General features: G+C 46.9%; 1 protein-coding gene across 1 annotated transcript in view; it reads right to left on the bottom strand.

The window, feature by feature from the left end:
- Positions 1-21,506: 21,506 nt before the first annotated feature.
- Positions 21,507-27,710, bottom strand: part of SWAP70 (switching B cell complex subunit SWAP70) — a 146,305-nt gene continuing 140,101 nt past the window's right edge. The window contains exons 9-12 of the mRNA XM_088464160.1: positions 27,170-27,336; positions 26,243-26,441; positions 23,168-23,264; positions 21,507-22,031 (exon numbers count right to left, since the gene is read on the bottom strand). Of these exons, the coding sequence (XP_088320286.1) occupies positions 21,919-22,031; positions 23,168-23,264; positions 26,243-26,441; positions 27,170-27,336 (576 nt within the window). The 3' untranslated portion in view covers positions 21,507-21,918. The remainder of the gene's footprint in view (positions 22,032-23,167; positions 23,265-26,242; positions 26,442-27,169; positions 27,337-27,710) is intronic.

The following is a 27,710-nucleotide window of genomic DNA, read 5'->3' on the forward strand; positions in this document are numbered from 1 at the left end:
TAATGCATTTAAAGATGTATCAAGATGAGATGAGCCTCCACCAGTTGGGGTCTTATACCCCAGTGACCCGGGGATCCGACCCGGCTAGCTTGCAATGTTGAGCACCGGTTGTTTCCGTGTCACCCTGCAATGTAAATGGCGCAACCCAGGTCACGATGACCTGTGTCGCGCCGCATGCCGCCCGATTGGTCAGCTTCCGTGGCGCTTGGAGATGACAATCTCCAAGCGTCCACTGCCAGGCCGACTAGAACGGAGCAGCGCATCCCACCTGCTCTCCCTGCCTCCGGACCGCTGCGGAGTAAGGGTAGAGTGTCACGGAGGGGGTGGGAGGGGGTGAAGCGCTGCTCACCTGCGCCGGAGAGCCGGGTCAGTAGCACCGCAGTATAAAAGGGGGTCTGTCCCGGGTCTGATCCGGGTTGGAACCATGTTCCAAATCCTGGGTCAGACCTGGGACTTTGGTGTAAAAGTGGTATAAGTAGGAAGGTTATTGGTTGCGGCATTAGCCTAAAGATGCAGATGTGGCTACATAAGCTGTGCCTGTGTGCACCAAGGACACAGGCAGGTAACTTTGAACCTGGATAAACCATGTTGCACTGCAAGAGGTGCAAATACATGTTTTACTTATTACTTTTGCATGCAGGGTAAATACTGGCGGCTTTTGCATGTAGCCCACATATACTGGGCAACTTTATTTTTACCATACTTGCCGACATTCAGCTTCCTCCTTCTGGGAGGGAGCTGAATGCCTGCATACAGCAAGGGGCGTGGCCGGGCAATGACTACATATTGGGGACGGGGCCAGGGGCGTGACCGCACGTTCGCATCATCGTGGCCCCGCCCCCTCTTCACAATTAATCAGGGGGCGTCATCGCCCGACCCTTCCCCCCCTCCGCAGCGGGGGTTTCTATTATTAGTCTGGGGGGGCAGGTGGCCACCGAGAGACTTGACTGCCTTTCCAGGGGGCCCAGGAGGGGTACCCAATATTCGATAGGCTCCCGGCCAAATCGGGGGAGTAGCCAAGCCTGATTTTTACATTGCAATTTCCATTTCTGTTTGGACACGTCAATCCCAAATCTACATCTCTCTGCACATTTTATATCTAACCATGCAGCATGGTTCTACCAAGGTGCAAAGTTACTTGGGGATAAATTTACTGTCGGTTTGGGTTCTAAACCAAAACCGAAAGACACAGACTGTGTGTTGCTGTCTAGAAAAATAAATCTTTGCTATCCATCAGGTTTCAATTGAAACCCAACGTCTGTGTCAGTAATTTGACCGTTGAGTTAAAAACCGACGGCAAATGGAAGTTAAAAATCGGCCGTAGAATGACGGAAAACCCTCCCAAACAATAGAGTCTAGACCAGCCTGAGGCAGGTGAGTTTGTGAGAATCACTGCACAGATCACTATGATCTGTGCAGTTCATTAAGTGTAAAAGCATAGAAATAGTTACAAATAAAAACAAATACAAATGCCAGCGGTTCCCCCTCCCCTCCACCTCCAAATCAATAACCAGCCTCGGACCTCTCAGCCTGAACTGAAATTGGAAAATAGGGAGAAAACGGCATGGGGTTCCACCTATTTTCTGATAACCAGCACCAGGCTGAACCAGCGAGAGGGCTGACGGTATAGCAATGAGACACACATCGTGGGGTCCCCCTGTCATAATGGTAACCAAACACATTTAAAAAATAACTATAACTAGGCTACACTAAAACTAACGACAATGAATGTAATAGTTTTTACAATATAAATATATAAAATACTTGTAAACAATCAAATAGAAACACCTTGGCAATGCCTATCGAATAGTCAAATAAGTAATAAAAGCAATTACTAAAAACAAATATTTAAAAACACAAATTTAGATACAAAATGCAGATGAATAGTACAAACATCTCAATAACAACATGACACTTATACGTTCTCTTCTTTCAATATGAGGCGCTTTGAGTATTAGGATATTCCTGTATATATAGAACAAAAGGCGCGCCATGCTGATAATCATGTAACTCGCAGGTTTTTATTAATTTATTTTATATATATATATTTTTTTTTAATAAAACTTTTTTTTCTTTATTGTAGCAGAAAAGAAAAATACAGAAGTGATCTAACATACCCATAAGGAATCTCCTATGTGTGGAAATATAAGACCGGTGGAAAATGTTAAGAAACATTTCGGCATATTTAGCAGCAGGAGAAATGGTCATAGAGTAAGATAACATTTTAAGGAGTTCTTCCGTTGATAATAGGGGAAGTGCTCCAACCATTGGACCATACCGGTCTGGAGGGTCTAGTGATCTTACAGGGGCTGTAAGAACCCGTAGTGGAGAGAAATGGCTCTACAATGCCGGGGCTGCGCCAGTCATCAGCTGGTATAAAGTTCAAAACCGCGCTCACATAATGTTGGGTTTAAAGATAGGAAAAGACAAATGTTCCAAAAAAGGGAAATTTATGATAGTTTCAAAAATAACTGAGTGGTTAAGCAGCTAATGCATGGTAAGGCGTAGATTCCTGGTAAAGTGCCCTCCTGAGGTGCAAACGTGTTCAGTGCACCCTCTGGGATTACCGTCGTCAGTAATTGAATAGTTCCTGGCTCTTCGGGACCTATTTATCAACAAATTTTATTTTTATCATTCACAATGGGTGATAAAACTTGTTGTGTATGATAAATGGTGCTTCAGCCAATCAGCTCCTAACTGTCATCTGTTTGAAAAATGACAGTTGGGAGCTGATTGGCTGGAGCACCATTTATCATACACAACAAGTTTTATCACTCATTGTGAATGATAAAACCTCTTTACTAAATGAGGCCCTGAATCTGGGAGCTAAAATCCTGCGGTAAGTCCTGTCATTATTTAAATCCTCCCTCTGTTTAGTAATTTGGAAGCTATAGGGATGGCCACCAGTAGGTTAACCATCGATGGTACCATTGGTGGTTAAACTCACTCAATGGTACTCAAGAGGCAGCGGACCATTCACAGATAGGGGCTGGGCTTAGCAGGTTGCATTGGGGGCAGAGAAATGCTCTGTGTCCCGGCACCAGGGAGGGGGGGAAACAGCACCAGGCACTGAGCATTGATGGTGGAGAATCACTGGATCTCCACCATCGATGGCAAAGCCATCAGTGGTTAACCATCGAAGGTTGATTGCCATCCCTAGGAAGAAGTGAGGGACAACCTGTGCAGCTTTAATATGCCATAGAAGTACATAGCACTAGGACACGGAGTCCCACTCACCAGCAGTAGTGATTATCATGATGGGAAAACAGGGTGGTGACAAAATTAGTTTTGACAATAGGTGGACGCTGGTAGTCTGTGGTTCCCTGCCCCTGGCAGCCATATATAGCCAGTCACATCTAATAACCTTCAATAGGCTCCTGATAAATCTGTGCAAATGATTGTAGGACTGAAGTTGTCTCTGCAATCCAGCCTCTATCGTTACCTTCTTGTTGTGGTCAGATTGTTGTCTCTGGGTATTCCCACAAGGAGGAGTGTTTATGCCGAGAGAAAAAGCTAAAACTATAGTGCATTACCTCAATAAATACAGAGGAAATGTTTTTATACATGCACAAGAGAATCTATAATATAATATAAAATCAGTAACAATATCCTTAGTTAATAACAGTTGGGAACACTAACAGATGGTGGTAGAAAGACAGCTTGGTAATGTGTCCAGGTGCTGTAATTGGGGCCAGTGGACCAAGTGACCTGGTGGGCAGCCATTGTTCACATGAAACTACCTCTTCAATGCGTTTCGACAAAGTGTCTTTATTAAGGATGGGTTACTAATAGTGTGCACCGTGTTAAAGCACAGGAAGTGATGTCACTGATCCTAAGATGACATATTTATAGCAATTATTTTAAGAATCAGACACAATGTACAAAAAAAAATAAGGCACAATGTAAAAAAGATGAATGTTATGCAAACGGGTACTAGAAATGACAGCTATGGGAATCAGGAGCATATAGTGAGGTTTAACTGTTTTATTGCAACAACACATAGTCCAGACAATGCAGGGTATAAACAAACCAGGGTCAATGTAAACTTAACTTCTGGGAAAATCCGACAAACTGTGAGCTGGAAACGAAGGTCATTTGTCAGTCCCAAGGAAACAGCTCTGGTGGTCAGGGAGTTCAAGGCACAAGAAGATGAAACCAGAGTGGCTGGAACATGGTAGAATACATCCAGGAAAGCAATCAATGACCAGCAAGGTGCATGGTGAGGGGCAGGAACACATGGTCAGGTAGGTGCAGGTGATTAAACAGGGGAGTGAGAGACTCTTGTCTGAGAGTAGAAAATGTCCAAATACACATGCAGCACCTCTGGTAGCACAGAGGCAGGGCCGCCGACAGCCACGTCCAGGTGACAGGGGGCGTGGCCTAATCACGCCCCCTTAGAAAAAAATATATAATTTTTGCAGCGCCGCAAAGAGGGGTGCTCTGTGCCCCTCAGTCCGGCGCACAGCCAATGAGGGGCGCGATCAGCATGATCGCTTCCCCGATAGGCATAGGAGACTGCTCCGGATGCTGCTATAGCAGCCACGAGCAGTCTCCCAGTGCAGCCCAGCACACAGCAGCGTGTGCTGGGCTGCTGTGCCTTAAGAGGGAGGGGGATCAGTGCCAGACGGTGCCCCCGCCAGGCCCCCGCCAGGCCACTCCAGGAAGCCTGGGCCCGGGTAAGTAGTACCCGCCCCCCCCCACTCTCGGCGCCAGAGGGGTATATTTACTAAAGTGAGAGTTATTAGAAGTGGATATGTTGTCCATAGTGACCAATCAGATTCAACTTAACATTTAGCCAGCAACTTCTACAAGATAAATATCTAGAATCCGATTGGTTGCTATGGGCAACATCTCCACTTCTAAAAAGTCTCACTTTAGTAAATATACCCCAATATCCTAACATGGGACATAATCATTTCTATGAGGCATCCAGGGGCAAACGCAGGATTTTTATGGGGGGGTCTCTCTCTCATATATATATATATATATATATATATATATATATACACACACACACTATATATATTTATATATATTATATATATGCTGTATGTATATTTGTATACACATACATACATATATGATATACACACATATATACATGTACACACACACACCCACAACAAAAAACTTACCTTGCCGCAGATCTGATTGGGACAGGATCTGGCAGGCTGGCACCATGTTCTTAAGCCACGCCCCCTCATAGCAAATTGCCGTGATTCGCAGATAAAACGGGAGAGGCAGGGCCAAATGACTCGAATTTAATAATTTGCATCATATTGGCTCTGACTCCTCCATATTGACCCGCGAATCGCGGCAAAATTGCTGCGAGGGGGCAGGGCTTAAGAACCCGTTGCCTGCACTCCAGTCTGTCAGGGGGGGTTTCTGGGTACTCAGAAACCCCCCCTGCATGCGCTACTGCATCAAAATGAGATCATGACCTCCACAAATATGTAACTATAGAAATTAAATAATGAAATAACAAAGATTGTGTAACATGACAGGCTTAATAACACCATCCAAGAGTTCAGCTGTTGGAGCTCAAATAGGTAATAACATAACGAGATGTATGTCAAATTGCAGTCTACGAACGTCACGAACACGGGAGCAACACTCCTGCGTTTTTTGCTGCCACTCTCTGTTATCTCCCCAAAATTCTCCCTGACTGTCAATCACACATCAGGTAAAAAGCCGCTGCCAGTAACTACACTAAGGTATCTTGACGCAAGTGCAATGCATATTTCCGATTATCATTCAACTCATCAGCATAACGTACTATGAATCCGGCCCATAGTGCGGAATGTTAACTACGGGGCCATTCAGTGGTTATCAGTTATTGGTTATCAGCTATGGCAATCAGTATAGAAAGTTCTCTTTGTTTTTATACCCTAATATCTATCAGTTTCATAAACGTATGAACTAATAACTATATCAGTAATAAATCCCAAAAATGTGTTTTACAACGTAATTTCATATAACACTCAAAATTGATTTAACCTGTTTTAAAATGATCAGATATTTTACAATCTTTTGTTATTTCCTACTCCCCGAGTTATTACAGTAACCAAAGTCGAGAGTGGTTCAAAATACGAGGGTGGTTCAATAAGAAAGGTAAAAAGACCTCTCACTTGTGTCATGTTCTCTATTTCATTCTAATTTCCCGCCAGGCCAGAGCAGGTAGAGCACTTCTTCCCCTCACAGCCATTAGACTACACCTCATATCAGTCATACTGTCCCAACATCAGCTATAAGATGGCCGGGCTGGCGGAAACATGGTCAGACATTGAAATGCCTAGTATGATCAGATTTCTGTGTCTAAGGGCACATCAGCAGCCGAAACTCATCGCCAACTTCTCATGGTGTATGGCACCCTAACTGGGTGCCGTGGCAGCCTGGGGTGCCTCAGGGCAATTGCAGGGGTGCCTCGGGTTGGTGGTCTGGGACCAAATCTAATTATTTTTGATCCGTGCAATAGGCAAAACCAGTGCTTGAGGCAAACAGAAGCCCAATACTGTACATCACCCCATAACCTGAACCTTAGGATGACAGATAAGCACAATTTACTGCATTTAATTTTTTTTTTCAGAATTTCTCAGTAAGAAATTTGTGGCCTAGAGATGTGCCATGAATAAAATGCTGATACTGTAGGGAGCCACAGATAACAATTTGTGCCGCATTGAATGTCTGATTATGGAGTACAGCGACCAGAGACCCAGCGTGTGCACTATGTCACCCCACCCGCCTGTCGCTGGCCCAAAGCACCGGCTTGCACCCCCACCCGACAGACGCCACAGAGGAGTCTCGGTGCCTGCGGGACAAAGCGAGTAACGGTGACTCACTGTCCATGACTGCCGCGGCGCCCTCCTCAGTCTGGTGCTCTACGCGACCGCGCGTACCTGGCGTATAGGTTGGGCCGGCCCTGTGTACAGACAGTGGCTGCCGAGTGGTCGGAAGTGACTTTCCACAAGATTTACTATAAATCTCAGTTATATTTACCACTTGAAATTGTTTCTCTTCTTTCATAATACTCCATTTGTCTCCTTTAGCCGCCTATTTATCATTATATTCCCTGCAAATATTTAGTGTCCCCCAGATGTATTATGGCGGGACCTCGATTATCTGCTGCGGTACCTCCATTTTCCGACAGCAGCCGCAAGCCCCATAGGTTGCCATGGGCTATGCAATGCTACCGGATTTGCCAAGCTCCGGAATGACGTTGTGCTTCTGTAGCCTATGGATTACATTTCGTAATATTTACAGAGCGAGGGTTCTTCCGGAAACCATCTCGGGCAATGGCCCCGGCGCATGTGAGGTCTGTAGACCGCGTATGAGCAGGAGTCCGGCCCAGGAGAGAAGAGATAGAGACAGAGAGGACATCGCAGGGACAGGTTCCTTTTGGAGCCCCTGTGCCCGAATGTGCAATTTGATATATGCCGGCGCTATCATCACGTCCTGCAATGCCGTCATGGAGGCAGCAGCCAGACCGGCATAGCAGGGGGCGTGGCCGGCATTGGGGGATGCGGCTGGGCATTTTACACGGAATTTGTGGGCGGGGCAGGGGCGTCATTTTGGCCCCGGCCCCGCTACATAATGCCGAGATTACCAGCATTTTGAAGCAGGGGGCGGGCCAAAATTGCGTGAATCGCATCACCGCTTCTCCCACCCCCCTGCTGCGGGGGATTCTCCTGTAACGTGGGCGGCCGCCAGGAAGTTTGCCTGCCTTTCCGGGGGGCCGAGAGCCTCCTGGCCGATTTGGGCTGGTAGGCAAGTATGTGTAACACTGACCTTCTATTCTTTACACATAGCAGATCTAGGGGTCTGTTTACTAAGCTGTGTTAGGAGATAAAGTGAACGTTGATAAAGTACCAGCCAATCAGATCCTAATTGCCATGTCACAGGCTGCGTTTGAAAAATGGCAGTTAGGAGCTGATTGGCTGGTACCTTATCACCTTTCACTTTATCTCCTAACACAGCTTAGTAAATAGACGAACTCTTCTATAAGGGACCTTTCAAAATCGCCACCTGTGTTAATTGTTGGGGATTACGGAACCTATGACCCATAAAGGATACGGTGACACTCTGAATTCTATCTGTTTCAAGGGAGCCTATTCATCATCACTTAATAGCCCGTTACACACATGTGGAAATGCTAGTTGCCGCATATTAGGTTACCGGGCCATTCATTATCAGGGGTTCAATAAGAACACCTGATATTCAGCAAACTCCAAAAACTTTAAGTTTTCGGAGTTTGCCTGCGAGACAAGCGCTGTCTTCAGATGATGCTTGTTGTTGGAAAACCCGCTCCTCCCTATGGGAAGGAGTTCCTGGGATGCAAAAAGAGATCCCAGTGGATCCCTCTGCCTCCTCCTCACTGCCTCCCCAATAGTTTTTCACATGCATGACCTCCTTCACATGCGCAGAACCGGGCCATTGGGGAGGTAAGTAACGTTGGTACTTCTGTAACAGTGTTACTTATCGCGGGAACAGCTGCCTTTCAGACCAGCTGTCCCACACATGTCCAATTTTCTTTTAGAAATACAGCGTCCCTAGCCCTTAGTGATCCTCCAAATTGGTAATATTTTAAAGTACTAACATGATACACATGATACCAGCCAATTCTGTACAATTCTTTGATCTATACATTTGGCATGTTGCAAGAATACTCCTGACCCTCTCAGAACTCCAAGTGAGTGGCTGCTACCTTGACTACCCCTTTTTTTGGATCTGTCCCACATCTCCGTGCTAGTAAGTGTAACAGTCCAACAAAAATGGCAGCTGCTCAATCAATCTAGCAGTACTAATCAGGTGCATGAAAGGGAGGGGTCATACTAAGTAAAAGAAGGAGGGGGATTTAACCCCCTATTGTACCTCAGCACACTGAATAATACCTGCAACAATATATGAAGACTATATGGTCATAGAAATTCAGAGATATTAGTTGCATGCATTTGCAAATACATGGGAGGCTGCTGGGCCACGTCACGGCTTCTCTGTTACCAGCAGTCCCTAACACTAAGGGGTTCATGTCCGGGGCGCAGTGCACCCCAAAAAACGTCCAGCCCAGGACCCCCCCAGGGCATCACACGAAAATGGAAGAAGAGTGACAGTGCAGTGTAAAGTATAGCTGTGTGTGAGTAATCATTAAGTGTGGAATGAGAGGTTAAAATATATGTGAAAAAATACATGAATAATAAACAAACATAAAAGGTGATGTGAAAAGCAACTATGTGTATTAAGTGGTGATGCCCTGAGGCGGCCCAGCCAGACCAGTCCCAGGGGCCCTACGCCCAAACGCTCACCCCAAATGTAAAATATACCAATTATAAGGCCTCATGATAAAGGCACATATATAATTTTGTCAAATGTAAGGCCTCATGATAAAGGCACATACATAAATGCATCCAAATTGAGAGCCAGCTTACCTGGGAGTCACCCCTGGGAACTCCAACTAGCACTACTAGAACCAGCATGCCCTACTAATGCTGGCTCCTTCATGCAACTCATAACAGACAAACAAAAATGGCAGCTGCTCAATCAATCTAGCAGTACTAATCAGGTGCATGAAAGGGAGGGGTCATACTAAGTAAAAGAAGGAGGGGGATTTAACCCCCTATTGTACCTCAGCACACTGAATAATACCTGCAACAATATATGAAGACTATATGGTCATAGAAATTCAGAGATATTAGTTGCATGCATTTGCAAATACATGGGAGGCTGCTGGGCCACGTCACGGCTTCTCTGTTACCAGCAGTCCCTAACACTAAGGGGTTCACGTCCGGGGCGCAGTGCACCCCAAAAAACGTCCAGCCCAGGACCCCCCCAGGGCATCACACGAAAATGGAAGAAGAGTGACAGTGCAGTGTAAAGTATAGCTGTGTGTGAGTAATCATTAAGTGTGGAATGAGAGGTTAAAATATATGTGAAAAAATACATGAATAATAAACAAACATAAAAGGTGATGTGAAAAGCAACTATGTGTATTAAGTGGTGATGCCCTGAGGCGGCCCAGCCAGACCAGTCCCAGGGGCCCTACGCCCAAACGCTCACCCCAAATGTAAAATATACCAATTATAAGGCCTCATGATAAAGATATTGTTGCAGGTATTATTCAGTGTGCTGAGGTACAATAGGGGGTTAAATCCCCCTCCTTCTTTTACTTAGTATGACCCCTCCCTTTCATGCACCTGATTAGTACTGCTAGATTGATTGAGCAGCTGCCATTTTTGTTTGTCTGTTATGAGTTGCATGAAGGAGCCAGCATTAGTAGGGCATGCTGGTTCTAGTAGTGCTAGTTGGAGTTCCCAGGGGTGACTCCCAGGTAAGCTGGCTCTCAATTTGGATGCATTTATGTATGTGCCTTTATCATGAGGCCTTAGATTTGACAAAATTATATATGTGCCTTTATCATGAGGCCTTATAATTGGTATATTTTACATTTGGGGTGAGCGTTTGGGCGTAGGGCCCCTGGGACTGGTCTGGCTGGGCCGCCTCAGGGCATCACCACTTAATACACATAGTTGCTTTTCACATCACCTTTTATGTTTGTTTATTATTCATGTATTTTTTCACATATATTTTAACCTCTCATTCCACACTTAATGATTACTCACACACAGCTATACTTTACACTGCACTGTCACTCTTCTTCCATTTTCGTGTGATGCCCTGGGGGGGTCCTGGGCTGGACGTTTTTTGGGGTGCACTGCGCCCCGGACGTGAACCCCTTAGTGTTAGGGACTACTGGTAACAGAGAAGCCGTGACGTGGCCCAGCAGCCTCCCATGTATTTGCAAATGCATGCAACTAATATCTCTGAATTTCATTGACCATATAGTCTTCATATATTGTTGCAGGTATTATTCAGTGTGCTGAGGTACAATAGGGGGTTAAATCCCCCTCCTTCTTTTACTTAGTATGACCCCTCCCTTTCATGCACCTGATTAGTACTGCTAGATTGATTGAGCAGCTGCCATTTTTGTTTGTCTGTTATGAGTTGCATGAAGGAGCCAGCATTAGTAGGGCATGCTGGTTCTAGTAGTGCTAGTTGGAGTTCCCAGGGGTGACTCCCAGGTAAGCTGGCTCTCAATTTGGATGCATTTATGTATGTGCCTTTATCATGAGGCCTTACATTTGACAAAATTATATATGTGCCTTTATCATGAGGCCTTATAATTGGTATATTTTACATTTGGGGTGAGCGTTTGGGTGTAGGGCCCCTGGGACTGGTCTGGCTGGGCCGCCTCAGGGCATCACCACTTAATACACATAGTTGCTTTTCACATCACCTTTTATGTTTGTTTATTATTCATGTATTTTTTCACATATATTTTAACCTCTCATTCCACACTTAATGATTACTCACACACAGCTATACTTTACACTGCACTGTCACTCTTCTTCCATTTTCGTGTGATGCCCTGGGGGGGTCCTGGGCTGGACGTTTTTTGGGGTGCACTGCGCCCCGGACGTGAACCCCTTAGTGTTAGGGACTGCTGGTAACAGAGAAGCCGTGACGTGGCCCAGCAGCCTCCCATGTATTTGCAAATGCATGCAACTAATATCTCTGAATTTCTATGACCATATAGTCTTCATATATTGTTGCAGGTATTATTCAGTGTGCTGAGGTACAATAGGGGGTTAAATCCCCCTCCTTCTTTTATTTAAGTGTAACAGTCCCACAGTGTAATGGAGGAGAGTTACAATCTTAACACATATGTGCAAATAGAGTTTTGGCTGTGAATACTTGGCAAGTCTAAGCATTCTCCATAAAAGCCACTAGATGGTGCCAAAGAGACAATGATGGAAGCAAAACAGGTAACGCCAGTATTATGTGATGTACTTTGCAGTGGAGAGTGATAGCGGAGAGAGATAAAGCAGGGTCGTAACTAGGGTAGTGCGACCAGTGCCATGGCACAGGGCACCGCAGGGCAGGGGGCGCTGTTTGGGCCTGTCACTTTTCCTGTTTATTATCGTTCTCACTTGTAGCTTCCTCTTCTTTTATCCCCAGCATCTCCTGGCCTCCCCTATCTCTTCCCTGGCCCTTCCCTATGAGGCCATGGCCCTTTTTCAGGTGCACTATCTTATGTCCCTATTTTAAAATGGGTGGGGGGGTGCCACTGCTCTCTCTGGCACAGGGCACTAAAAAGTCTAGTTATGGCTCTGAGATAAAGCTACTCAGCTCCTAACTGCCATGTTACAGGTTGTGTTTGAAAAATGACAGGAGCTGATTGGTTGGTAGTTTTATCACTCGCCAAGGCTTAGTACGTCTGCCTCCTATTTTTGATTATAAATATAGTGCCAGCAATCTCGGCAGCACTGTACAGGAAATATTAGTCCTTCATATCAGTCCTTACCCCAATGGATTTTAAGATAGGTACATATTAGCCCCCTATTATACTCGCTATTTACCCACGACTGCATGTCGACTTCTGATTCTGTGAAAATCATCAAATTTGCTGATGATATTGCAGTCGTTGGGTTAATTAGCAGGAATGATGAGTCCCATTATAGGAAAGAGATCAAAAATTTGGTTTCTTGGAGTGGTGATAATCACTTGCTCCTAAATGGTGACAAGACAAAAGAACTGGTAATTGATTTTCGTAGGAGATGTTTAGAGCAGAAATTGCCAGTGTCTATTAACAACCAGGATGTTGATATAGTTGAGTCTTTTAAATTTCTGGGTATCCAGGTTGCGGCAGATTTGACATGGTCTTTAAATACACTGTCCCTAATTAAAAAGGCGCAACAGCGTTTGTTTTTCCTAAGACGTTTGAGGGCCTCGGGAGTTAGCAAAGTAACTATGCTAAACTTTTACAGATGCTCAATTGAGAGCATTCTGACGTTTGGTATCATTATCTGGTATGGCAACTGCACAGCGAGTGAAAGAAGTGCACTGGAACGGGTTGTTAGGACCGCCAGCAAAATCATTGGCGTGCAGTTGCCAACTATTCATGATGTTTATGGGCTTAGGGTTCTAAAGAGAACCAAAGGTATCATATCGGATCCAAGCCATCCATTTCATGAATTTTTTGATAAGCTCCCATCTTTAAAGCGGTTTAGAGTACTTCGGGCACGTACGAGTCGCTTGAGGGTTAGTTTTCTTCCATCTGCTGTGCGCATGTTGAATGCTATGATTGTATCTCTTTAGTTAATTTTAATTTTATTATTTTTGTGAAATTGTTTGTGATAACCTTTACCATGGATTGCTATTCACTGTTTTACAAAAGTGCAATGTAATTTCGTCTGTCAAACTTGTTTTGCTGATGACAACAATAAATACAATACAATACAATACAATATTAGACGATATATGTGCCCAGCGATTCGACGTGTGACAGGCTGACATATCGGGCGGCTGGTACACATTAGACGGTCCGGTGCCCGGCAGCCTGATATGTCGGCACTAGCCGCATCTCGCTGCATGTAGGGTCGTCAGTCGCATTGTCAAATTGAGCTGCACGTAGGGCCGTCCTGACGATGCGACTGACGATCAAACGAGGGCGCGCATGGCCCGATATAGGGGCTGATTCAGCATTGCACGTATGTGCAATGTTGAATGAAGATTCCCGATTATCGGGAATCTGCGCATGCGCAGCACCTGTTCTGTGAATGTGATTGCACGCAGCCCTTTCTATGCTTCTGGCCGATTGAGAGGCAGGGGCATTTAAGGGGTGGTGCGGCGGTTGGAACGGTCGGCGTTCCTGGGAACATGGCGTGGTCATCCCCGTTTTCTGGGAGTGGCAAGACCAGGGACTGTATCCACATAGACAGTTTCCTGGGTCGCAAGCTAAGGCTTACTCAGCTGGCCAGCGGCCCAGTGCTGTCCACCATCGCGATCGATGGTCGCTATAGTGATCCCAGCTTGCGACCTTGATCGCAGTGCTGGGATTGCATATGTAGTAGGGGGTGTCATACACCTCCTGCTGCATTTGCATATTAACAAGGATGGAATTGCAATGCTGCCTGCGTGCAGCATTGCAATTCCGTCCTAAGCTGCATCATTCCCATAGAGCGTACACATTAGGGGATTTTGACAATTTATCAGAGCAATCTGTCAGATCAGCCGAAACATCGTCTAATGTGTACCCAGCATTACAGTCTTTGTTCCCTTACATACAAACGCACACAAATACATATAAACTAGGGTTACTTTGTGTCAGAATCCAATTTAACTACCAGTGTGGGAGGAAACCAGGGCAACTAGAGGAAAGCCGTCAAGAACATACAAACTCCACAAAGAGAGGGCTATGGTCAGGAAGTTTACCTCGTGATCTCAGGGCCTAATTCAGACCCGCTCGCAAGCGGGTCGATGTTGGGCAAGTGCGCATGCGCACGACGGAGGCCAAGCCGTCGTTATGGGTCTCGCACCAAAGGGGCCATGCTGTCGATGGTGAGTGACAGCACGCCCCCTTTGGTGGGCGTGCCGGGGGCGTGGCTGCCCAGACGGAGGCGTTCCCATGAACGCCTACCGTCTGGGTCCGGCCCCACTGACATCTGTCATTGGGAGTGCTTTTGGCTCTGATAGAGCCAAAAGCACTCCAGGGCTTGCGGCAGACGAGACCCTACCACAAGGGTCTCGTCGCAAGCCCGATGGTCGCGATGGTCTTGACCATCGTGACCATCTTTTTGGCCACTCGCATAAGCTGTGGGTGGTCACCCACTGCTATGCGAGCGGCCAGGAGGCCGCTCCAATATTAGGTAGGACGGCCCTGATTCAAAGCGAGCGCTCTTGTCAGAGCGTCCGGCTCTGAATCAGGCCCTCAGAGCAATGAGACAGTTATACTACCCACTACGCTACCGTGCAGCAATGTAATAAACTCTTCAATATTTTAAAGCAGAGGTTCTCAAACTCCTTTACAGGCCAGGTTTTAAGGATATCCATGCTTGATCCCAGATAGTTAAATCAAATTGACAGAGGTACTAATTAAGCCACCTGTGCTCAATCATGGATATCCTTAAATCCTGGACTGTAATGGCGGAGTTTGGGAACCTCCGCTTTAGAGAACTATTAAACTGCAAATTAAAAAGGAAAGTAATGATTACTGTTCCTCTCCTTGAATACAGATACAGATATAAAAAGTATATACCAGCAACTTCATTTAGGGCTAATGCAGGGGTGCGTACACACGTAAAGATTTTCTGTCCAACCATCCAACTAGTTGATTGGTTGGAATGAAAATCTGGTAACGTATGGGGGTAACTGATGATCAGCAATTTGCTCCTAAACGCCAGAAAACAGATGAAAATGGTCGGTCAGACAAGTTTGTTAAATGTTTGATCTAAACAATTTGTTCAAACAACAGTTTTTGTCCATTTTCCGGTGGTCAGTATACTGGTGCCGAGATCCCGACCTCTGGATTTCGGCACTGGTCCTCTGACCGTCGGCATCCCGAATGCCGGGATGCTGACTACATCGCCTAACCCTAACCCCGCACCCTAACTCTAACCTCCCGCTAAACACCCCAAAACTTACCTTCGGGATGCCGACAGTTGGTATACTGGTGCCGGCATCCCGACCACATCCCGCGCCGACACCGGACAGCTGATACTTTTGCTATTTGTCAGGTGAGTGAGATGATAATAATTTGCAAATCAGGACAGAGAGAGTTTATTCCTCCTGCAGATACATCTTAGCAGGACATACGGACATGCTGGTTATGGTGCACTACAATCCCCACTGTGAAAAACTTTAGTAAACATTAGTAATTAATACTTGGCAGTGCTGTGAAGGTTAAAACAGCAATAGATCAATCAGTCACAATAATGACAGAATTGCAATTACAGCCTATGAATGTCTGATGCCTGTGCATTTCTATCTACATTTAAATACCTATTTGAGGCTTCTAATATATAATTTTATAGCCCTTTCCAGAGACTAGGGATGGCCATCGACGATTCATAATCAACAATGGTTTATGTCGAATGTCTTTACCATCGATGGGGGAGAACCAAATGGTTCCCCTCCATTGATGGAACAGCATAACCAAATGATTTTTTGTTGTTTTTTTTTTTTAACAAAGAGCCGGGACACAGACCATAGCCCCGCCCCTGGTTCTGATTGGACCACACAGGCCAGTCAGTCAAAGAATAGGAATGACCATCAGTTGGTGAAACCATCAATGGTCATCCATTGCATAGTTGGTTGCCATCGATGGTAACCACACCAATGGCCATCCCTAGCAGAGACTGCCATTTTCTTTGGTCCAGTGGAGCAATAAGGGAAGACTTGCCACAAAATATTCCCTACTGGCGGTAGGGAATCCGGCATTGTTTCTAATGTGGAACAATGCCGGATTACCGGCGGAGCAGGTTGGGTTGATGTCTGAGGCAGTGTTAGGAGACAGAGTGAAAAGTGATAAGAAAGTGATGAGGTGCCAGCCAATCAGCTCCCAACTGTCATTTATCAAACACAGCCTGTGAGATGACAGTTGGGAGCTGATTGGCTGGCACCTTATCACTCTCTAATCACTTTTCACTCTGGGCTTCATTCAGAGCCGCTCGTAAGCGGCCACTCGTTCGTTCCGAGCGATGTTCGCACATCTGCGCATGCGTACGGATTGTAATACGCATGCGCGAACCAGTCAGTGCGGCCGAAAATCGTGTGCTCGCTAAATAGCGAGTGCCTGCTATTATGAGTGACAGAAGGAGGCGTATGTGGGTGCCCCACAAGTTAGTTTCCCTGGTGCAGCCCAAAACTTTAATCTGACCCTGATGCAGGATGTTTAATTATTAAAGGGTATCTCTGTCGTGAACTTATGCAGCCCCTTTGCACTGGGTGGTGCTGGTGGTTTTGTACGGGCATCTATATGGGCTCGGGCTGTCAGCGGTTACCGCAGTCTTTTCTCGGTTTGCCTCAGGCTCTGTGGGGCTTAGGCGTAAAGAGGAACCAGCTCCTGCAAGTTTAATAAGCAGTTTTGAGACTTGAGACAAAGATGTGGTATCACTCTCACCAATCAGCACTTTCTTAATCCACGTCTGGGTGGAACCACTGTAAAATGTGTTACCAGTGTAAGCAGCCACATGTAATGTGTCAAGAGAGATGCCAGCCTCATACGGAGGCTATAGAGGGGCAGGATTCAGGTTTAGAACCAAAGCAAAAAAGTTGCAAACAAGGAACAATTTGCTCATGGAGCACTGTTGAACTACAAGGGGTGCAATGTATTCAATTGTTTGCATGTAGAGGACATACTGGCTAACAAACAAATATTGGGCAGCTTTGTTTTTTCATACTGAGATTTAGAATTAATCCCTCCTAACTATAAATCTCTCTGCACCCGTTATATCTGCCCGACCTGCAGTGCAGCATGGTTTTGCTAAGGTGAAATTGCTCCTTTTGCTGCAAAGAGAGCACATACAATACCTTCCAACATCCTGATTTTGGCAGGCTGCTCCACTTTTCAGGCACTGTCCCGTCATTCCGCCAAGACCGCAGTTTCCGGCGGGGAGGGGGAGACAGTCTGTTATCACTGCTCTGTGTGCAGCGCTCAAAAATGTCACGCATTAAGGGTGTGGTCCAGTGGGTACGAGGCCACACCCACTTTTCACAGGATATCCAATCAGTGTCATCACAAAAATTGGGAGGTATGCATATACCATAATCAGATATGCCTATGTGTGTACATGGCATGCCCTGTTTATAGCATAGTGGGTCTCATTCAGACCCGGTCGCAAGCACCGATGTGCTCGCAACCGGGTCGATGAGCAAGCCCCGGAGCGAGAAACTCTCTCGCTCCGGAGCTCGCTACAAAAGGGGCGGCTGTCGATGTTGATCGACAGCTCGCCCCGTTTTGTAGGCGGGCCGGGGGGGTGGTTTCCAAAATGGAGGCGTTCCTTGAAGAACGCATGCCGTTTTGTGGGCGGCCGCACATACATCATCAGTGATGTCAGTGGGGAGCTTCCTGCTCCATCAGAGCAGACAGCTCCCTGGGGCTTGCGAGTGCCCAGACCCAACCTTAGGGTCTGGTCGCAAGCCCCGATGGTCGCGATGGTGATCACCATCGCAACCATCACCCTGGTCGCTAGCTAAGCTGTGGGTGGTAACGACCAGGAGGCCGCACAAAAAAAAAGAAGCGCCCGCCCTCATTCAGAGACAGCGATCGCTTCTTGTGACCACCTCTGAATGAGGGCCATGGTCTCTAGTGTACTATTAAGTTCCTGATACTGTGCATAATATTACATTTAAGGCGGAGAGAGAGGCGAAGAAAGAAAGACATTTTTCACTTCACCTAACACCCTTAGGGGTCTATTTACTAAGCAGTGTTAGGAGACAGAGTGAAAAGTGATAAGAAAGTGATGAGGTGCCAGCCAATCAGCTCCCAACTGTCATTTATCAAACACAGCCTGTGAGATGACAGTTGGGAGCTGATTGGCTGGCACCTTATCACTCTCTAATCACTTTTCACTCTGGGCTTCATTCAGAGCCGCTCGTAAGCGGCCACTCGTTTGTTCCGAGCGATGTTCGCACATCTGCGCATGCGTACGGATTGTAATACGCATGCGCGAACCAGTCAGTGCGGCCGAAAATCGTGTGCTCGCTAAATAGCGAGTGCCTGCTATTATGAGTGACAGGAGGAGACGTATGTGGGTGGTAACAGGGGAAGGTACTTGAAAACGGGGAGTGGAATTCAGAACGCAGGCGTTCTTAAAGGTCAAAACGGGCGTTTTAAGGGTGTGCATAATTAATACAGCAGCGTCATCGGCCACGTCACTTGGTTGTTTTATAGCCAGAACTGCTCGCATGATTGCGGTAGGAAAATCCAACCACAAGAATAGCGAGCAGTTCATACGCCGTTCGATGTACTCGATTAATCAAATAAATAGCGGAGATGACGTATGGTGCGAGCGGCCAGGGGGGCGTTTTTTCAAAATAACGACCGCATGTTTTGTTCACTCGTTCAGACATAGAGGCGTCAACAGACCGCAAAGAGCGAACGGTTAATTTAAATAGCCACCCCTTTTTCTGAACGAGCGAGCGCAAATAGCGTCCGGCTCTGAATCAGACCCTCTGTCTCCTAACTCTGCTTAGTAAATAGACCCCTAAGGGGTATATTTACTAAAGTGCTGGTTTTTAGAAGTGGAGATGTAGCCCATAACAACCAATCAGATTCTAGCTATTATCTTCTAGAAGGTGCTAGATAAATGTTAAGTAGAATTTGATTGGTTGCTATGGGCAACATCTTCACTTCTAAAAATCCACACTTTAGTAAATATACCCCTAACTATCAAATGTAAACATTTTCCGGAATATATGTGGACTACATTTGGACTTATACAGGACTTTTATACTGTCGGCACAATGACATGACAAAGCCACAAAGCGCACCACGCTATATTTCATTATATACAGTATATGTGTGATCTGATGGGCGCTCATGCTCAATAGAGCCCGTTTCTGGATGTGAAAATTGTCAAATGTCAGCAGCCTTTAATTATTTTCCCGGACAGAGAGCGTGGCCAAAACCTTAGTATAGTTACCGCCATATTGTCATATTTCACTTTTTTTTTTTTTTTTTTTTTTTGTATTTATGGCATCAGACCCCCTCCATGCTCCTACATGTGCCAGAGTCCCCTCGTTACATTTTATATAGAGACAGAGGGCCTGATTCAGCAAGGAACGCACAGGAGAGAACGCACGCACTTGGCCGATGTTTTCACACTGCGCGTGCACATGCATCGCACTGAGTGTGCGCGAACTAGCCAGTGCGATCAGGTTAGGTTACGCAGACTACACGCAGTGTGTAAACAGACTCTTTCGATACTGATTGGCAGGAAGTGCCGATTGTAGGTGGTGACGGGGGGGTGGTCAGGCAAATGCAAGCATTATAACGCCGTTATAGAGGCGTGCATAACTAAGGCAGTGCGGTGGCATACGCAGCCATACCGTAAGCTGTACACAGGAAGCGGACAAAATCCTGCGGCAGGTCAGGTCAACCGCTATTATGCTTATAGGTCCGATGGTTCTCGATGTTACCGATGTTTGCGCTATCTTGTGTACTGATCAGGCTGTGAGTAAAGGGAGATGGCGGCTTAGTATGGGGTTGGGCGGCTTCATCTTGTGCTGCGGTCTCCGTGCTGCGGTCTCGCAGCGGCCGGGTGCGTGCGTCTGTTAGAGTGCGTTCCTTGGTGAATCAGGCCCTGAGTTCCCTCATGAAGCTTTATGTGGCATCAGAGCTTCCTCATGCCTCTCCTCCTAGCTTAAAACAAACTAGCAGTGCATGGATATAGTGGCAGTGGTCAGCTAGGTACATGGTGTGACGTTGGCACTGGGGTCAGGGAGTAGTGTGTCTGTAGGTGATTGGGATAAGTGTGGCGCTGGTCAGCATTGCAGGGAGGAGTGTAACACAGGGAACAGGGTGCAGCTGGTCACTAACCTCAGGCAGGACTCAAATGACAGCTGTTTGGGAGACTTTAGTGCGACTCTAGCGCAGATTCCCATCATGTTCCCGGCTCTCTGCTGCTGTCCTCGGCTCAGTGCACTGCCAGGGCTGCTCTCTCCAGCATATATACAGGTGACGGCCACCCCTGCTTCCATTGGCCACAGTGGATCACCATCAGGTCAGAGGGCCTGATTCAGACCCACTCGCAAGCGAGCCGATGGTCCCCCACTGCGCATGCGCCACCTCCAGAGTGCGCATGCGCGAAACCCGTCCAGTGACGGCAGCTCCGTCGCTACGGGTCTCGCTACAAGACGGGGCGGCTGTCGATGGTGAGTGACAGCTCGCCTCGTTTTGTAGGCGGGGAGGGGGGGTGGCTGCACAAACGCTGACGTTCCCTTAGGAACGCCTGGCATTTGTGGGCGGCCCTACTGACATCACTAGTGATGTCAGTAGTGAACTTCCTGCTCTATTAGAGCAGGAAGTCCACTCGGGCTTGCGGGAGCCGAGACCCTACCACAGGGTGTCGTCGCAAGCCCGATGGTCACGATAATCGCGACAGGCTCCAGGCCACTCGCACAAGCTGTGGGTGGTCACCCACAGCTTTGCGAGCGGCCTAGAGCGGCCTAGAGAAAGAAAAAAAACACTCCCTAATTCAGAGCAAGCGCTCTGAAAGAGTGTCCGGCTCTGAATCAGGGCCTCTGTGTTTAAAGCAGGTCATACTTGCTGCGTGACTGCCCTATCTGCATCGAAGCTGGTGGTTGACACCGGACGGATATGGGCATCCCTGTGCTCGGTTAAGCTTTGGGAACATTAGCATATTCTCACAGCTGCAATTGTAATAGCGGGCATCTCTGAGACAGGCCCATAGGCCACTCTAGAAGTAAACGTGTTATTGAAAGCAGATTGTGCGAACATTAAAAAAAAGAAAGAAAAGTTCAGAATTGTTTCTGCAAATGACATGTAACTTCTGTGTTTCTCTGGAAAAATCCTACTAACATACCACATTTTTATTATCACATGAGATGAGATTCACAAATGAATATTTAGAATTTTGGATTCTAGTTCGAAAATTAAAAAAAAAAAAAATAACACACAAAACCCATAAAAAGGAAAATATGAAAATATCCTGGAATGTAACACAAACAAGAGCCCCATCTATTCTAGGATGAGACATTTTATTGTTAAAGGTTTAGTACTGACACTAACAGAAAGTGCCGACTCCCCCCTCCCAGTTTTGATGGCCGCGCTCTGATGTTGCGCTAGTTGCTGGTCCAGCCAATAATGGTTCTGCTGGCCGAAACGCGCCACATTCCAGGCAGGGAATCCGTAACCCGCTTTATATAACCTCCGCAGCCAAACAATTACAGCAACTCCGTTATTTAACTACTTGTGTTCTCCCTTTCTAAAAAAAAAAAAAAGTGAGCACATTTCGGGAATTTATAAAAGTTAAAATAATAGAGCCACAATCTCTCCCAGCGCTTCAGGCTAAATCCTGACTGCATTCTGCCTTCTGGTCCACACCGTAACCGCCTGCCAGGCGCCTAATCCGCTGCGGTGTTCTTCTTCTCTTGCCAGTTTCTTTCTCTCTCATGAAGTTCCCCTTGGGTGAAGGAAGCTGGTCCCCAGTTTGTGGTCATCACTGGTTGCTTAGAACCTGAAAAGGGTATTTGTTTGGTGATGCATGGTCATTATTAAGTTATGCAATGCTCTCTATACCAGGGGTGGCCAAACTCGGTCCTAGAGATCTACCAACAGCTCACGTTTTCCAGGTCACCCAGCAGGTGCACAGGTGTCGTCATTACGCACTGACACATTTTGAAAGATGCACAGATGGGGCTAATTATTTCACTTGCGATTCTGTTAGGAGACCTGGAAAACGTGAACGGTTGGTAGCTCTCGAAGACCGAGTTTGGCCACCCCTGCTCTATACTGTATAAATGAGGTTTTTCTTCCAGTTTTCAACAAAAAGGTGGAAAACAACACAGAGGGGTATATTTACTAAAGTGCAGGGTTTTTAGAAGTGGCTACGTTGCCCATAGCAACCAATCAGATTCTAGCTATTATCTTCTAGAAGGTGATAGATAAATCTTAAGTATAATCTGATTGGTTGCCATGGGCAACATCTCCACTTCTAAAAACCCGCACTTTAGTAAATATACCCCAGAGGGCACAACTCTTACATGTACAGTTTCTCCATCCATCTTGCACCGAAATTTCACAAATATGGTTAAAATGTGCTGTTCTGTCTTATCCATATTGTCACAGGACAATACCAGATTGGGAAAAAAATATCCCTCTCCCAAACTAGTAAAATGGTTGGGTTTCCACTTTAGGGGGTATATTTACTAAAGTGCAGGATTTTAGAAGTGGAGATGTTGCCCAGAGCAACCAATCAGATTCTACTTCTCATTTATCTAGCACCTTGTAGAAGAAGCACTTTAGTAAATATATATATAAATTAATCTTAGGCCTCTAATCATATCCTTACTGCCAATTCTGGCTGGGCCTGGTGGAGCAGCTCCGCCTTCCATAGCTCTGCTCAGCCGGCATGGTGAGGCGGGGGCCTGCCATTACGGCGCAACCCTGTGATAGGTGGCCACGCACTTTTTCCGAGTACACCTGGAAAGGAATGCCAGGGCCGAATTACAGCCCCATCCCATCCTCCAATACTGGGTGTGTTACTCGCCCCACTTGCAGTATACGTGCTACTTTCCTGTTATATCAGTGAAACGATCTGCAAATCTCCCCCCAAGCCGCATCCCCAGACGGACGTGACCTGCTCAGCCTCACCTGGCTGTATCAGACGGATTAATCCTTCATGCTGCGCCACCTTGTCCTTCCAGCTCCTCGTCTTGTTAGTAGCCAATACTAAGTTGTTTTTCACTTGCTGAAATGACAGATATATTAAAGTTAGACAATACACTGTTAGGCCACAGTCAGTCCATGATCAGGCAGATTCATCTTCACAGTTACATTTCTCAATGATAATCCCATAATGAGCCTTCAAGCAGGGTCACAGGGTCCCAGGAGGAAACAAAGAAGCACAAGTAACAGGTAACATCTACAGCCCTCATAAACGCCTTCACTGCATATGCTGGCTGTGTGCCTGATTCAGAGCCGCTCGTAAGCGGACGCTCGTTCGTTCCGACCGATGTTCGCACAACTGCGCATGCGTACGGATTTTAATACACATGCGCGAACCAGTCAGTGCGGCCGAAAATCGTTTGTTCGCTAAATAGCGAATGCCTACTATTTTGAGTGACAGGAGGAGGCGTTTGTGGGTGGTAACAGGGGAAGGTGCTTGAAAACGGGGAGTGGAGATCAGAACGCAGGCGTGCTTAAAGGTCAAAACGGGCGTTTTAAGGGTGTGCATAATTAATACAGGAGCTTCATTGACACGTCACTGGGTTATTTTATAGTCAGAACTGCTCGCAAGATTGTGGTAGGAAAAACCAACCACAAGAATAGCGAGCAGTTCATACTCTGGTCGATGTACTCGATTAATCTATTAAATAGCGGACATGACTTAGGATGCAAGCGGCCAGGGGGCGTCATTTTCAAAATTACGACCGCAAGTTTTTCGCTCGTTCAGACATAGAGGCGTGAACAGACCGCAAAGTGCGAGCGGTTCATTTGAATAGCCACCCCTATTTAATGAACGAGCGAGCGCAAATAGCGTCCGGCTCTGAATCAGGCCCTATGTACCACTAGACAGTGCAATACAAACTGTTAATGAATCCGATGGACAAAAAAAGCTGACATTAAATTTGGTCAGCAATTTATTGATAATATAGCTATAACTCATATGGTGGCAAGGAGAAAGCGAACAGATCAGACTACCACACTAAGGGCCTCATTCAGAGGCGGTCGGAAGATGCAAGCGGTCGCTCAGAAACTGGGCGGCCACTTGCATCCTGACCGCCCGCCTCTGTTGCGGTCGTTAGGCTGTGGGTTAACACCCACAGCTCTAACGACCGCTCCGGTGATGGTCGCAATGGTCAGAGACCATCGCGACCATCGGGGCTTACGACGAGACCCTAGGGTAGGGTCTCACTTGTCGTAAGCCCCGGAGAGCTTCTGGCTCTGTCAGAGCCGGTAGCTCTCCACTGACATCACTAGTGATGTCAGTGGGGCCGCCCCCAAACGGTAGGCGTTCCCATGGGAACGCCTCCGTTTGGGCTGCCACCCCTCCGGCCCGCCTTCCAAACGGGGCGAGCTGTCAATCAACATCGACAGCTCGCCCCCTTTGGATCGAGACCCGCTACGACCGGCGCTGTCGGTCGTAGCGGGTCTCACGCATGCGCACGACGGCACCGGCGCCGTCGTGCGCATGCTCTGTGGGGGGCCATCGACCCGGTCCCAGCGCATCGGCGCTAACGACCGGGTCTGAATGACCCCCTAAGGCCCTGCAATCCAGCATCGGCCTCCCATATGCCCAAACGGTGCCAACAAATGGTCATGCCTAATGGATGACCCACCTGGCAATGAGAGGTGTTGCTGACCTACAGTACGTATACGGTCTAAGTAGGTAAATGCCCTTCTGAGAAAGAGAATATACCACTATGTAGAGATGCCCATCGATGGTCGCCATCGATGGTCGCATTGATGGATGACATCCATGGTATGAAACCACCGGGTGTGAACCATCGATCGTTTCTTCAACCGATGGTCATCCCTGTCTTAATACTGGCCGGACAGCGGGCCATTCAGTGAGTGGGGACGGGGCTTCATGGGTTGTGTCGGGGGTGAAGCTAAGCTCCATGCCCCGGCACATGGAGGTGGTTCGGCTCTGTGCCATCGATGGCGGTGTACCATTGGACCACCATCAATGGCAAAATCATTGGTGGTTAACCATCAATGTTTGTTAATCATCGATTGTCGATAGCCGTCCATATCACTGTTAGCATGGCATCATCTCTGATCTGACGTTCACTCCCGCCACCAAGGACACAACAAAACTAATTTAGGGAGGGTGGGGATCTATTGAAGAAGAGGCTGCAGTCAGGGATGGTCCTTAATATAGAACCCCTAACTCAAATCTCTGTCCCTACCAGGTCCCCCATTGGCTAACATAATCAAGTAGTGAAAGTCTCAGACAGGCAACATTGCAATTTAGTGCATAGCAGTAATATTAGGTGAGAGAATATTAGGCTTTGTGAATAGTTGAGTCTTTAAGTTGTGTTTAATTTTGCCAAACCCTGCAGTGAAGGCGGCTGTACAGTATGTGTGGACCCGTAGCCATTAGCGGTGTCTTAATCACCACTAGTCTGCATTCAGGGCCTGATTCAGCAACGAACGCAATGGGAGAGAACGTACGCACTTGGCCACTGCGGTAATATGCTAATCAAGGCATACACACGGAGTCTGCAGCACAAGATGCAGCCGCCCAGCCCCATACTAAGCCGCCCATCTCTCTGTACTCAAAGCCTGACCTGTACGCAAGATAGCGTAAACATCGGTAACATCAAGAACCTTCGGACCCATTTGCATATTAGTGGTTGACCTGACCTGCCGCAGGATTTTGGGCGCTTCCTGTGTAGAGCTTACGGTAGGACTGCGTATGTCGCCACAGTGCCTTAATTATGCACGCCCCTACAACGGCGTCCAAACGCACAGGCACATCTGCGTTCGCCTGACCACCCCCGTCACCACCCACAAATGGCACTTCCTGTCAATCAATGTCGGAAGGGGTCTGTGTACACGCTGCGTATAGTCTGCGTACGCTTACCCGATCGCTCTGGTTAGTTCGCGCACGCGCAGTGCGATGCATACGCAGTACGGAAACATCGGACAAATGCGTGCATTCTCTCCATTGCGTTCCTTGCTGAATCAGACCCTCAGTTCAGCAAAAGTGGACAAAGTCACCTCGTACTGCTCCAGGGCTTCCAGACGTTCCTTCTCCAGCTGCTCCAACTGCCGCTTGGCCTCCTGCAGGGCTCGCTCCTTAATTGCCTGGTTGTTCTCCAGTTCTTTCTTCTCGGCCTCGGTCATCTTGATTGTCTTCTCCTGCTCTCGGTGCAGCTCCTCCATCATCACCCTCTTTGCTGCCTCCTCTTCCAGGAGCCTGGCAATGACATACACCCCCCATATCTCATGAGTTTCCTCCATCCAACAACCAAACACAATGGGGGAAATGTATCAAGCCTTGGAGAGAGAAAAAGTGGAGATGAAGAACCAACCAATCAGCTCCTAACTGCCAGTTTGAAAATTGACAGTTAGGAGCTGCTTGGTTGGCACTTTATCTCTCTCCACTTTATCTTTCCCCTAAATGTAGTGCCCCTTCATTTAATAAAGCCAGTCTGTACCCCTTTCCCGCTTTGCCATTGGGTGGCAAGCCCCGTGTTAAGCCGTGTATCTACTAGACGATGTAATGAACGATAACTATATCATTATCGTTCAATCGTTCATTATATTGTGCAGGGGATATGCCGTCAACGGCCAGCAATGCGCGCTCCCGCTGGCTGTTTACGACGTCGCTCATCGCCCGAACCTGCTGTCCATCCTGACGATATCGTCAGGTTGTGCAGGTTTGGGGATGAGGGAGCGTGCCTACACTGAACGATATATCGTACAGTGTGGGCTCAATGTCCACTGCACAATATAATGAACGATAACTATACCGTTATCGTTCAAACGTTCAGTACATCGCCTACTGGATATGCGGCATTACACAGACATTGCACAAATGTAAAATCTCACGTTAAATCTAATGGTCATGTTAATACAGTACTTATGGACAGCTGGAAGGAGTGTATACTGTAGGTCAAATCTGCCTTGCGTTCAGTCTCTCACCTTGTCTGCAGAAGCCGAGCGCGCTCCTCCGCATGGCGAGCTTGTTTCTCGTCATCTAGCGCCTCCTGTAGCCGGTGATACATTTCTTCAAGTTCGCGAACTCTCTTTAAATATTGCTCCAATTCTGAGGACTTCTGTGCTACCTGCTTTTCCATTTGTTGTCGTATCTATGGGGCATAAACAGTGAAAGCGTGACGCACACAACCTCCGATATTACAGGGACACTTGTTACCATCCTACGGTTTAAAGGGCCCCATTATTTTAAGAGGGCTGTCATGGGACTAAAAAAAAGCATGTAGCCTCAGGTGCTGTGAAGGGAATAATACACTTATAATAAAAGATAGTTATATGTAATCCAATTTACTTAGACAAATACCTCAAGCTGGCTGTAGTAAGTGGTTGCTAGCCAAAAATAAACAGTAAGAGAAAAAAACATTGCTGTATGTTTATGAAATCATCTATAATATATGAAACATGTGTATAATGCAAATGTGCCAATCAATAAATTTATTAAACATTAAATGCGACAACAATTTATATC

Source organism: Taudactylus pleione, unplaced genomic scaffold, assembly GCF_031769625.1.
Source record: "Taudactylus pleione unplaced genomic scaffold, aTauple2 ptg001598l, whole genome shotgun sequence".
In the NCBI taxonomy this organism is placed as follows: Eukaryota; Metazoa; Chordata; class Amphibia; order Anura; family Myobatrachidae; genus Taudactylus; species Taudactylus pleione.